Source organism: Mus pahari, chromosome 9 (genome assembly GCF_900095145.1).
Source record: "Mus pahari chromosome 9, PAHARI_EIJ_v1.1, whole genome shotgun sequence".
NCBI lineage: Eukaryota > Metazoa > Chordata > Mammalia > Rodentia > Muridae > Mus > Mus pahari.
Window position 1 is genome coordinate 81,769,925 of NC_034598.1, and position 12,741 is coordinate 81,782,665.

General features: G+C 44.9%; 1 protein-coding gene across 2 annotated transcripts in view; it reads left to right on the forward strand.

The window, feature by feature from the left end:
- The window catches only part of Elk3 (ETS transcription factor ELK3), a 59,099-nt gene extending 50,490 nt beyond the window's left edge, over positions 1 to 8,609 (forward strand). The window contains exons 5-6 of one of the 2 annotated variants that reach the window (XR_003844493.1): positions 3,316 to 3,438; positions 7,816 to 7,897. Coding sequence is in view for 1 of the 2 variants with exons in the window: in XM_021204781.1 (XP_021060440.1) it covers positions 3,316 to 3,438; positions 7,816 to 7,914 (222 nt within the window). In the remaining variant the exon portion in view is untranslated. Of the gene's footprint in view, positions 1 to 3,315; positions 3,439 to 7,815 lie in introns of both variants that reach the window. The other variant, XM_021204781.1, reaches the window with a different exon arrangement.
- Positions 8,610 to 12,741: the final 4,132 nt, after the last annotated feature.

Sequence of the window (12,741 nt, forward strand, 5' to 3'; positions counted from 1 at the left end):
ATATATATATATATATATATATATATATATATATATATATAGAGAGAGAGAGAGAGAGAGAGAGAGAGACATACACAGCTGATGACACTCGCCGACAGAAACAGAAGTCTTAAGAAGAGATGGATTTGAAAAATGAGTTCAGTTTTGAACATGCAGGTCATTTCAGAAGAATGAAAAATAAAGAAATAAAAGGAAGAGGACATGGTTACTCCTGACGGATGGAGAAGGTTTTTATGGTAGATGTACAGGAAGCAAGCAGAAGGAAGATTACAGGCTGAACCTGGCCGGCAGACAAAACGACCATGAGAGGAGATGGGGAGGGAGAGAGGAGCTGCTGACCAAGAGAGGCAGCCTGAGCCAGGAGTCCAGTGTTCCCAAAATGACTGAGTTAGAACAGGAATCAGGCTGAAGGCTAGGGAAGATGGGAAGTGAAGCCCAGCCCCTGGGAGGGAGGGGCTTAGGGTAGGGGGCGGGGCGAGAAGTGCTGGGAGGAGCCACAGGTATGGAGTGAGACTTGTCCTGGGTTTGAGACCTAACAGAAGTCAGACCCCTGAGGGAGGGAGGGCACGGAGCTGAAACGTTCTTCAGCTCATCAAGCACTGGGGGCTGAGAACAACGAACAAATTCTCCAACGGCCATGAAAAGAGGAATCAGAAGGGTGCGCACAGTATGAGGCAGAACATGTTTAATGTTTAGGGGTGAAAGGGTTCCATAGTATTCTGAAGATTCAGCAAAATCAGAGAGATCCCATCGGCCTGAGGGCAGACGGGGGTCTGCTTCCTGGAGGTGGCATTTCTGATGGACAGAGAGAGACAGGAGTAGAAAAGGTTGGTGCAGACAACACACAGCTGCAACACATCTGGATGAGGGTCAGTTGCTCTCCTTAAAGGTCACAGGTATATGCTCTCTAGGTGATCCAGAATTAAGTGGAGTTGATCAGGGAGGAAGAGAAAGGAGATGATAGTGGGAAAGCCCTTTTCTTTGCAAACGACTGCCCACTGACCAGGGGCATGTCTTTTCACTGACAGCAGGAACAACTATGACTATTTGTTAAGCCAGGCATTTCCAGGCTCCCCAACAGCCCTGCAGAGCCTGCCCTTTACAGGTCGTCCTCCTTCCAGGTCAGGCAGAGACACCGTGAAGGCTCTGCAATGTCCTGAGATAACCCAGGCAAAGCTCTTTAGGAAGTTCCACTTCCAAGTTCCCAAACGGTTCTTCCTTTAAGGCTTCAGGATCTCCGGGAAGAACAGCAATGGGAGGAGGAGTGAATGGAGTCATTTCACAATGTTTATGTGCATATATTATAGAAGGCATTTCAAATGTATTAACCACTAGACACAGAAGGCCCCTGCATTCTATGTGCATCCTGTATTCCTTGGAAACAAATGTGCAAGCACCTCAGATCCTCAGGGGATGTAAACGGTAGACTATGGAAACAAGAGACCCTGTACTTGACATACTGCCCAGACACGTGAGTCTGTGGCCTTGGATGAGAAAGAGGTAGCTGCCCTTTCTGGTTTGGAAGACCGTGCAGACTTTGAGAAGAACCTGAGGGCCCTGACACTGGTTAGTAATGTTAGTAACACTGTGGTTTGAACCTGACTCTGAAGTATCTCAAATCGCCTGGGTCTGCGGGCTGGGGCCTAACCTCCCCACACAGTTGGATTCCCAGAACTTTTTATTACCCAGTTGAGAATCCCCCCCTGAATGGATAAATTCTATCTAATGAGTATGTCAGGTACATTTTATATTTATTATTGATTTACAAATGACTTGAATCTCTTAGACTTGACATCTCTGTGTATTGGTCATATAGACACATTATACATGTATATTATACTTTTATATAATATATATTTATATCACAGTATGCTGTAATAAAAGATAAATATATAAAATGTGTATATTACTATATAAAATTAATATGATATATAGTAATATATTAAGAGCATCAGTTGAATTACCTGTCCTTGTAGCAACCCTGCAATAATAGCATGCATTTTTCCTTTCCCCCATTTGACAGATTAAGATTGAGGCCCAGAGAGGCTAGACTGCTCGTCCGAGGTCGTCTAGCTAATGAGCAGAGAGGCTCTGAACATGGGAACCCCGTCAGAGCTCATGCTTAGCCATTTATTTTTAATCATGAGGCCAGCTGGCCTAGCACACTTGTGAAATTGCCTCCAACTAGGAAAAAAAAGAATGGATCACTGCCTCAAAACACATATTTATTCTAGTAACCTCGTAGGCCATTCAATATGTAGAAGGAAATGCCATGGAACCAAAGACTCAAAGAACTTGGTTTAAATCTGTTTACCAGTCAGCACTTCGGCTGGAAGACCACTGGATGTTTGTCTCTCTCTCGCTGAACAGAGCAAACCTTTCAATTTAGGTTTAAGCTCAAATGTGCTTGATAATTACGGAGGCTGCCGGGGCCAGTTCTAGGAAAAAATAACACGGCAGCATCCAGCATGATGCAATCTTTAATGCTGGCGCCTTGGCTGTGTTCTTACACAAAGAGTCTTATTGAGGGGCTCCTCTGGTCACCAGAGGTGCCGACACCCTGGGCCAGGGAGTTTGCCTCTGCCGAGAAGAAAAGCCTTGCAGATCTACTGGTTGGGGCAGCTTGTTTCTCCTGCCCTTGAGCTTGTGGGCCAGGCTTCCTGCCGAGTGCGGGCAAGCAAATGCCAGTCCCATCACTTCTAAGAAACACTGCGTTCTGGCTTCACAGCCCTACTTTCCCATTGCCAGGGCGATGGATTCTTCCCAGCCCCCACATCCAGAACGAAGTCCCACAAAATCGGCTCAGGGCTTCTGAACAAGCGGCTGCGATCCATGCTCATAGAATTTCAATTATTGCAGGGTTGTTGATAATGGGATGTGAAGCCCGAGATGGCCCTTTTTACAAGCGTGTGTGCCCGTGGGGGGTTGTAAGCTTTGGGTGCGATCGATGTCCACTGTGGCTAAACAGTTTGATAAGAAATGAAGCTCCCCCCCCACCCCCCAGGGATCTTGTTCAGTCTGTACATTTGTCTACTGGGAGCAGGGGGAAAGGACGGAAGGAACTGTTTGACAAGTTGCTACAAACCTGACTTTTCCAACAAGAATGTTTAGGCGGGGTAGCTTGCCTTAGAAATGCACATAGAATTAGTACTGAGGAGAATTAAACTCTCACTGGAGAGGCATGTGGATAGAACTAAGTTGCCCAGTTTTCCTGGAGTGAGGCTTGGTTCACACACTGACCACTCGGCTGCTTTTGGTCACGGCTGATGTTAGGTAACCCCCCCAATCAAGAGCTGCCTTTGCCTTGTCTTCTAGACACCAAGTGGACTGCTTCTGACCCCGAGTCCGCTGCTGCCCAGCATCCACTTCTGGAGCAGCCTTAGTCCCGTCGCCCCGCTGAGTCCTGCCAGGCTGCAAGGGCCAAACACGCTTTTCCAGGTAAGTGTCTGCACATGAGCTTTTAAAATGAGTCATCTAACGGATGTCTTTTCTCTAAATTCCACAAAAGCTCTCTCTGACGGTATCTTCTACCACTGAGCGACCAAGTTAAAAGTTTCCAAGGGGGAATTAATAAGGATTGGGTTGAACAGCATTTTAGAGACAGACATTTATTTTCTCTGAGGCAGAAAAGAGGTACTTGTATTAGAAATGTACACATGGATTCTTTAAGGGTTCTGGATACTTCCACATGACTAGGAAAACTGGAAATTGACTGCAGGAATCGATTTAACATTAAAACATGATTTTTATAAGAGCTCAATAAGAGACCTTAAAACAGGAACCCAACTAGTCAATAGATTCACATGGGAAACACTGAAAAATAGAAGCAGTGAACAGTTTTTCCAAACTGGAGTAGAAATGTTACCCGCATCATTCTACAGATTATAATCAGGCTTGGATTTTGTAACAAAATACCGTGCAGCATATGGTTAAAGAATAATGAAGCCCTCCCCGAGTTAGGTGAACACATTCATTATTCATTCTTCTTCTGGAATCTTCCAGGAGCTTTACTCAGTACCCCGTGGAGATCAACATCTCCTGAGTCTCAGAGACTGCTACTCACCAACTCAGGGTGCTGCTGTCTTGAGGATGTGAATACAGCAGGGCAGGAATAAAGCAAAGGTAGACACCTTGCTAGCTCCAAGTTCCTCTCTGCCTAGCTTGGTCTTACCCAGCCTGCTTCCCCTGGCCTAGGACGCTCACCCCAAACTGGCTGTTGCTCCTTATTCCTACTGCCCTTAACATTTTACATTAGGACTACCCATTGATCTGGCCAACTCCACTAGAGAGTGGAGCCCCCCCAAAACAAGAACTATATCCTATTCACCGTGCGGTGTCTCCCAGCTTCTAGCGCATCAATGGTCACACTCGCGCCAGTCATTTCTGAAGGCCTAGTGACAAGAGGTCAAAGCGCACATGCCAATAAAAGATGTTATGAGTTCCAGGCTGTCCTCTAAGTTACTTTGCTTAGCAAGGTTAGTATTTGCTGAGCACCTCTCTGCAAGAACACCATGTCTACACAATAGGATTTACGAGCTCGCTGGAAGGATGGAGGAGCTTCAGAGGTTTAGATTGCTATCCTGTGCTTCCGGTTTCCTGGCAGGCTTGCAGTAGGGTGTTATGATGGGACTACTCCCTGGAGTAATTAAGTTTCCTTTTCTCCTTGGCCCTGAGTTCCATCCCAGCTCAGTTCTGCTCAGACACAGTGGACATGGTGGTGGTTACCATTTTATCCTCAAGTGGCACAGTCTAGTAGAAGCGTAGTGGGAGGGAGCTGTCTGAATATATCACCCCTTGTGGGCAGGACCGCATGACTGTAGAGTCTACATGGAGCTTCTGCAGAGCTCAGTGAAGATTTGAAAAATAAACAGCTTCTCATTTCTATGGTTTTTGAGAGTTCTGCCATCTGACTGGTATGGAGGTTAAAGATCTTCCAGGAAAGCCACAAGGAACCAGTGGAACTTTGTTTCTATTCCAGTATTCCTAACAGTAAAGATAGTTCATTCCCACAGTGGATTGACAGCCAGGCTCTCTGGGAGCTGGGAGAAGTCCACACCACATAGCCAGTGGTTCTGCAAAGTCAGCATGCATCAGAGTTGCATGGATATTGTGTCAAGTAAAGATGCTAGGCCCACCCGGGGGCTTCTGATTCATGGGGTCTCAGGCACGATCTGATAAAACACCCACACTTCTAATAATGTTCTAGTGTAGGAACCATATTCTGAGAACCAACCGCTGTAGACTAGGGGTTCCTAATTTACATTTAGAATTCTGCAGATTACTACATACAAAGGCCGTCTGCAAAGAGATTCTATTTTAATTTCTGTAAACAGATCTGTTTTCAATCCAAGAGCCATTCAAAAACCAGCCGGGGAAGTTGGGAGGGGGCTACAGCTTAGCTTGGATGGCTCCAGGTTGCATGGCCTGGAGTTCACAAGTTATGGCTGGATCCATGTGCAAAGGGAATCAAGTCTGTCCTTTTAAATTATATTACTCTTTTCATTAAAAAAAAAAAAAAGCAAGTGGTGATATAAAAGTTGGAGGGGGCAGTTTTAAAAATGGCAAACAAACATCCTCAGAGGAATGAGATTTCCAATGAAAAATAATAGGACATCGACTGAAATGGATTTCTGGGAATACAGATTACCATTGAGCCCCTTCAAAATGATTAAAAAACGTAAGTCTCATTTACATACACCAGGTGTTGGTAAATGAAAGAGAAAACATAACCTACAGCACATCTTGAGCAGAGTGGGCATGTCTCTTGTGTGAGCTTTGGAAAAGCAAACCAAACCCTTAGGGAGTTGGTGGGGCTAAGGCAGTGATTGCTACGCAGATCTCCTGAGACAATTATCTGCCTGTCTGTCTAACTTAGAGGAAGAGTGATGGGCACAGGGTCATAAACTGTAGATCTGTCTAGCTTGGAGCTTACTTTGTAGCCCAGGCTGACCTTAAACTCACAGTAGTCCTCCTGCCTCAGCCTCCTGAATGTGGGGATGACAGGTGCACACCAGCCTACTTAAGACCATGCTTATAGCAGATTAGAGCAGATATGGCAGAATTTCAGCAGAGAGAGAAGACGAGGCACTACCCTTTTCTGGAAGAGGTATGCTTTCTATTTGCAAAGTGTTTTAGTAAAGAGAGAGAGGTGCCCAAGCCACTGGCCGAGTGTGAATCTAGAGCCTGATCTACAGATACACTGGGGCATACCTCACAGGCAGGTACGTGTGGAGAAAGGGCAGAGGAGACTCGGTTTCCAACTGAGAATGTGCTCTGTGTAACATTTTAGCTTGGCACACTTTTATAGCTGTGGTGGGAGAAAAGCCAGTAAACATTCTGTGGGGGGGGGGGGGAACCCAAGCCAACCAAGACAAGTATGGCAAATGAGTGCACACAGAGTGGGCAGCAATCCATTTAACACATGGAAAAAGCTGACGCTAAAGATGATTCTTTCATAGGCACCAATAAAATGGGGGTGGGGGGAGCACATGTGCGCTTCTGCAGTTCACCTGAAGTCTCCCGAGGAGTGAGGCTTGGCTTTGAAAAGGTCTAAGTGCATGCAGATGGATCTGGGAACTCGACAAAGTCTCACAAAGCTCCAGGAAAGATAAGAAGCCCCTATATATGCCAGTTACCATTAAATCAATCAAAAGAGGAGCTGGGCAGTTTAGTATAGCTGGTGATGCTTAGGAGCTATACTATGACCTTGAGCTAGTCAGAACCTCCCCGAGTTGTTTTTCTCACTTACAAAGTGGTGATAACAAAGCTTACTTTATATTCTTAGTGACCCAATGAAACGGCAGCCCCTGAGAGGCCAAGGCGTTGAACGTGTTACCGAAATAGTTTAGGGGGGAAAGTATGTACTCATTCTACAAATATTTATTGTACTTCTGGCATGTGCCAGGCTCTGCCGTTTGATATTTAGTGCTCAGGTTTAATATTTAACTTTCCTGGACTAAACAAGGATTAAGCTACAGGAGTACCTGGGGGCTCCACTGGGCACATTGCATCTTTGGCAGTGCAGAACTCGAGCTGTGAGTGGACAGTCACATATGACAAGGGTGCTCTTGCTCACCCTTCTTCCTATGGGATCACAGCTGAAGTATCTGTCCCACTTATGAAATCCAGTGCTTTCGTTCTGCTAGCTACCACCTTAGTTACCAACAACACAGAAATCTCACTGCCTGTGCAAGGGTGACCTAATGCATTAATAATTAGATCAGGGAAAAGCACTCTCAAACCTCCAGGAAAGAATAAGATCATCTTTCTTTTAGAAAAATGCACAGAGGCCAGGACCACACAACTCCGTGCGCTGGGACAGTTTTGAGCTATGAGGCATGGGTGCTGGAATCAGGCTCAGCTCCTCTGTCAACAGAGCAGTCAGCACCATTAATGCTGTGTCCAGCTCCCCGGTCCTTGTTTCCAACAAGAACTGACAGGCGTCTCTGTTGTGCTGTGGGAACCAGACAGCACATTTCAAAATGTGAGATTACTGACTCATATGTAAAGGATCTTGGTTTCCAGTTTCACCCCTCGAAACTTAAGAAAATCGGCAAACTGGCTTAGAACCTTAAAAAAAAAAAGGCAGTATATTAAACTTTTCCGCAATATTCAAAGGACAGGTTAGGACCTCAGAATAGGGGCATTTTCTGGGCCCCTCTCTGTTGCTCTAGGTAACCTTTGTAAAGCAACTCAGCAGCCAACTCCCATCACTGGGCTCAGGGAACAATGTCCACGGGTCTGTCTATGCATTAAAGGAAAGCAAGCTCCTGAATGGCTTTGTCACAGTTACTAAATGTTCCCTGTCCCTTCCAGTTCCCCACACTGCTCAACGGTCACATGCCAGTGCCGCTCCCCAGTCTGGACAGAGCTCCATCCCCAGTTCTGCTGTCCCCCAGCTCTCAGAAATCCTGATGATGGGCCACCACCGCCAGTCAGCAACTAAGGACTCAGAACGGATGATGCCAGTTTGTCCCCATGGGCTAGTTTACCTGTGTCATGAGAAGGACATTGTGAAACCTGGTTCATTTGGTTTGCACTTTTCGTAACACGGATAATCTAGATGTATGTTAGCATTTTAAAACAAAAGTTTTATATATATATATATATATATATATATATATATATATATATATATTCAGCTCTCTATAAAGTCTGTTTGCATTCAGTGAATTTTAATGTTTGTGGCTTTTTTTGTTTTTATCTTGTTAGCTCTGGAGTGTTGAACACTGACAGGGAAGAACCTTTCTTAACGTATTCAATGTAACTAATGAGCATGTGAAGCTCTTAATCGCTTTACTTTTATACATGCTGAACTCTGCTTGTAGACACGATATAACCAGCTGTGCCTTCCTTTGCATTTAGTTTTATGTACATGAATTTATGTATTTCTAGTATTGAGAGGAAATGTTTGAAGGACACCTTGGCATCAAACGGCTCTCTGTAGAGTGTTATTTTCTCACACAGACACCATCCAAGTGAACCTCCATCACGGTAAGAACTGCCTTAGGACCTCTTTTGAACTGAAATCCAGTAAATGTAATATCCAAGTAATGTTTTTTATAAGAATGAACGAAGCCATATTTAGACAATAAACATTGTTTAAAGAACATGTTCCAAAGTGCATTTTTTAAAAGAACTTTGAGAGACCAGCCGCTCAGCCGTTTATGAAGCCTTTCTACTTCCTGCAGAAGTCTGGGATGCTAAGGCTCCGTTAAGCCCACACCAGCCAAACTCTCAAGGGGACTTTCCAGGTTTGTGTCTAATTGAACCTAGCCCTGCTCTCCTCACCCCACAACCACAACCACCTGGTATCTTTATCAATACTGGGAGTTAAGGTTTCTTTAGATTCTTAGCATGACAATTGATGTTTAAAACCTAATGTTTTAGGGCTGAGGATGTAGCTCCGTAGAATGTGTGCCCTGCCTGTGTTGAGGCTGTGGGTATATAACCCCCAGTAACCTGTCTCCCTGTCTCTCCCAAAAAGGGCATGGTGGGAAACAAACTAAAGAAATGTTTATATAATACCAGCCATGTATAGATATACTTCCTGTGTGTAGATACAATTTTTGATGGATTAAACCAAATGCATTACTAAGAACTGGAGGAACTGAAGGCCTTGCTTCTGAAGTCGAGCACTCAAGAGACACTCTTTCTGTAGTAAATTGATGGTGAGAATAAACGGGATCTGAGAAAGGAAAACTCGTCAGGAATCTCACTCTGAAACGGATGTAGCGGCGGCTCCTCAGATGCTCTGCATGTAAGGCTTCATGTACTGTGTGTGCATTCTGGCTGTGACAGTCGCCGCCTCATCTCTCTTCTGGTGAGACCCTGAAGGCAGTCCATCTGTGCTTAAGGGGCAGTCCTACTGTAAGACTATGAAGTCAAAGCACTTTAAATTCAAGATCAGGCGAGCTGAAGCACCACTCATCTATAAGTATTAAACAAACAAACAACTGAAATGTGCCTCTACAGACTAGATACTAAATAAAGGATTATAAGGGGATTAAAAAAAACAAAGCTCGTGCAAAAATTTGAATTTTAAACAATCTAAAATTATGTTTACTTACATATTGAGACTTACTTCCGAAGTTGACTTTCTAAGGGGCATGTGTCTTTACTAAGGGGAGAAAAAGCCTCTGACTGAAAAGCCATGAAGACAGCTCCAAGCCCATAAATAGATGCCCTGCCACTCCCTCACAGCGAAGAATAAATGTGTACTAAAATAAAAAGGAGCTGGTTCAGGCGACTGTAATTACCGAACATAGTGTCAGAGCTGGGAGGGGCTTTGAGAGTGCTGGCTTCCAGCTGTTCTCTGGTCGCGACAGGCACACAGGACAGGGGTGGTGGGGGTGGAGAAGCTGGCCTGGAGCTGCCTGGGGCCACAGCGTCCACTGAGGGTAGAGTAAGAGTGGCTCAAAACTTAAGGAAACGGAAGGCTGAAATGTTTAAAATGGCTTGATGAGGATGATTTTGATATGCAGGAGTCTTACAAAGAAACTAAAGGGATTGATGTACAGGGATCTCAACAAAATGACCTTCTTTAAACTATAAACACTGGTTGGAAATGTTCACATGACTGTAAGTCTACCTGTTGGTTCCTTTTCTTTCAACTACGGTGATTATCCTGTGGACCCAGATGCTGATGTGAGAACTGTAGAATGGAGAATGGCCGCTTCGTTGTCTTCTGTGTCTTTAACAGGAGTAACTCAGCTGGAACGTAGGCTCCCAAGAGCATCCCCGGCTCGCTTTCCTATGCTCCTGTCATCAGTGTTTGACTGCTGCGGCTGAGGTTGGCGCTCTTGAACCTCACTGTGTTAGCTGAACTCAGTCCCTACGCACAGCTTTCCTACGGCTGCAGGGCTTCCTCAACTGCTACACGGGGGTCATTTTTACTGTAATATTGCTTTGCTGAATACATACTTTGTAATAAAAGAGTGCTTAGATTCGAGGGGATTGGTTCACCTCCATTTACTTACAGTGACTCAAATATCGCTTCTTCTGTGTCAACAAGATGGATAAATACAATTTCCTACCTCTACATATGGCACATCAAATGCTTTACATATGCATAAGGATTATATCGCACTAGATCAGTAAGTGAGAGCATATGTGAGACTCTAAAGCCCACTACAGTACACCCCCCCCACACACACACACACCTCGCTACTGAGGTTGAACTGGGAGGATAGTAAAATGGGTTTGAAATGGTCTCCTGATCTTAAGACATGGGGCTGCGAAGACTGCTTGACGAGTAAGTGAGCATGAGGACCCGGGCACCCGTGTGCAACGTAGGGCATGACTGTGCATGGACCTCTAAGGCCAGCCCTGTGGGTATTAGGCCTCAGGCCTGCAGGCCACCAGTCTAGCTGAAATGGAGAGGCCTAGGTTCAGTGAGACCCTATCTAAAAGAAATAAGGCAGAGTGCTGAGTGGGGCCGCTGATGTCATCTAGTCTCTGTGCCTGGGAACTGCGTGCGCGCACAAACACACACACACACACACACACACACACACACACACACACACACACCACCACCACCACCACCACCACCACCACCACCACTGCCACCCAAGTTCTGTCAGTTGCTCTACACAGAGGTGAGAAAATGAGGAAAAGGAGAAGCTAGTTTTTCCTTTTAGCCATTTTGTTGACACAGGGTCATATGAACTACAGACTGGTTGGCAAAAGCTATTCTTTGTTTTACTTCCAATGAACTCAGTGCAGTCACCAGGTGGGTTGGTTCACAAGACTGGTGTGTGTGTGTGTGTGTGTGTTTAGAAGGAAGGAATAGCAGATAAGCAGAGACCCAGACTGATGTTCAATGTCACTACAGTTTGAAAAGGGACACCAATTCATAGCTAGATAGGATATAACATATTTGTCGGTATGGTAGGGAATTATTCACTTACTGAAGAAACATTTGAAAACCAACTGTGATTCCAGGAAGCACTGCAGAAACTCTGCTTCTACCCAAGAAGTTAGGATGCCGTTTGTGATCCTGTGTCCTTTGTTTTAATCTTCAGGCATGGTATCTCTGCATTTGGACTCCCTTCTTTGGCCCCCAATACAGGACTGACACTGAGTTCTGGTACCCACTTCCAAATGACTCTGGAACCTAAGGCCCATTTTCATTCCATCACACGACAGGTTTAGTTCCTGATGGGAACTATTTCTAAACTACTTCACACTCGCTCAGCATCCCTGACTGCTCCAAGCCCAGAGCACTCACACAGCTCTATGAGGGAAGTACTATTATACATAATTTTACAAGGGAACTGAGACCAACGCTAGTTAAATCACTGACTCAAACAGCTAGTGAAAATTACACTTTGATTGCAGAGGCCATGAATGTTGGTCAATATGCTTAAGATAAGTCTCTTACGTTTAGGAACTAGTAATCTACACCTTTACAGCGTACCAGGCACACACCACCGCTGCCCGGGAGATTCCCAGTAATTATAGTGTGCTCTGCCTGGACTTCTCCTGTACTGAGTCTATTCCTAGTCCTGTGTGATATCTCTCGCTGTCCCCTCTGTGTGTGTGTGTGTGTGTGTGTGTGTGTGTGTGTGTGTGTGTGTGTGTGTGTGTGTGTAGGGGGGTAGAGGTAGAACAACTTGATTATGAGTTAGTTCTTAGGTTTTAAACGTAATAACGTAAGTGGTGAGTTTTACTTACAAACAAGGATTTCTTCACTCTTATGTCTTAATCAACAAATACTATTTCTTTATCTAGTCCAAGACATAGTAATTCTTCCCTTCACAGGGCTTATGAATTATTGAGCGATGATAAAAAGTGATTAAGTATTATCATATTCTGAAGTACATGGACAATAGATAGGAGAGCAGCAAAGCCGGAGGACTTACAAGCCAATCTGTAGTAGGCTAGGGTACAGGGAAGGACTTCCAGCAGAACGAGCTGAGACTCAAGCGGAGGCAAGAGAAGACAACATTTGGGTAACTCGGGATCAAAGAATAAATCACAGTATGAGACAGCAATGTGGAATAACTAGTAGTAATAAAACATAAGTTCTAAAAGAATGGCACAGGGTGGGGGAGTTCCAGGTCGTAAGAAGACCTGAAAGAATGGCTGGCTGGTGCTCTTCAGGAGCCAAACAGCTGGAATGCTTCCAAGGCTATCTTTCTAATGAGTTCCAGTGTTTCCAGAAGAAACAAGACACATGAACACCATTCCACAATGACCCTATAGCCCACACCACCACCATTTCACTGAGTCATTATG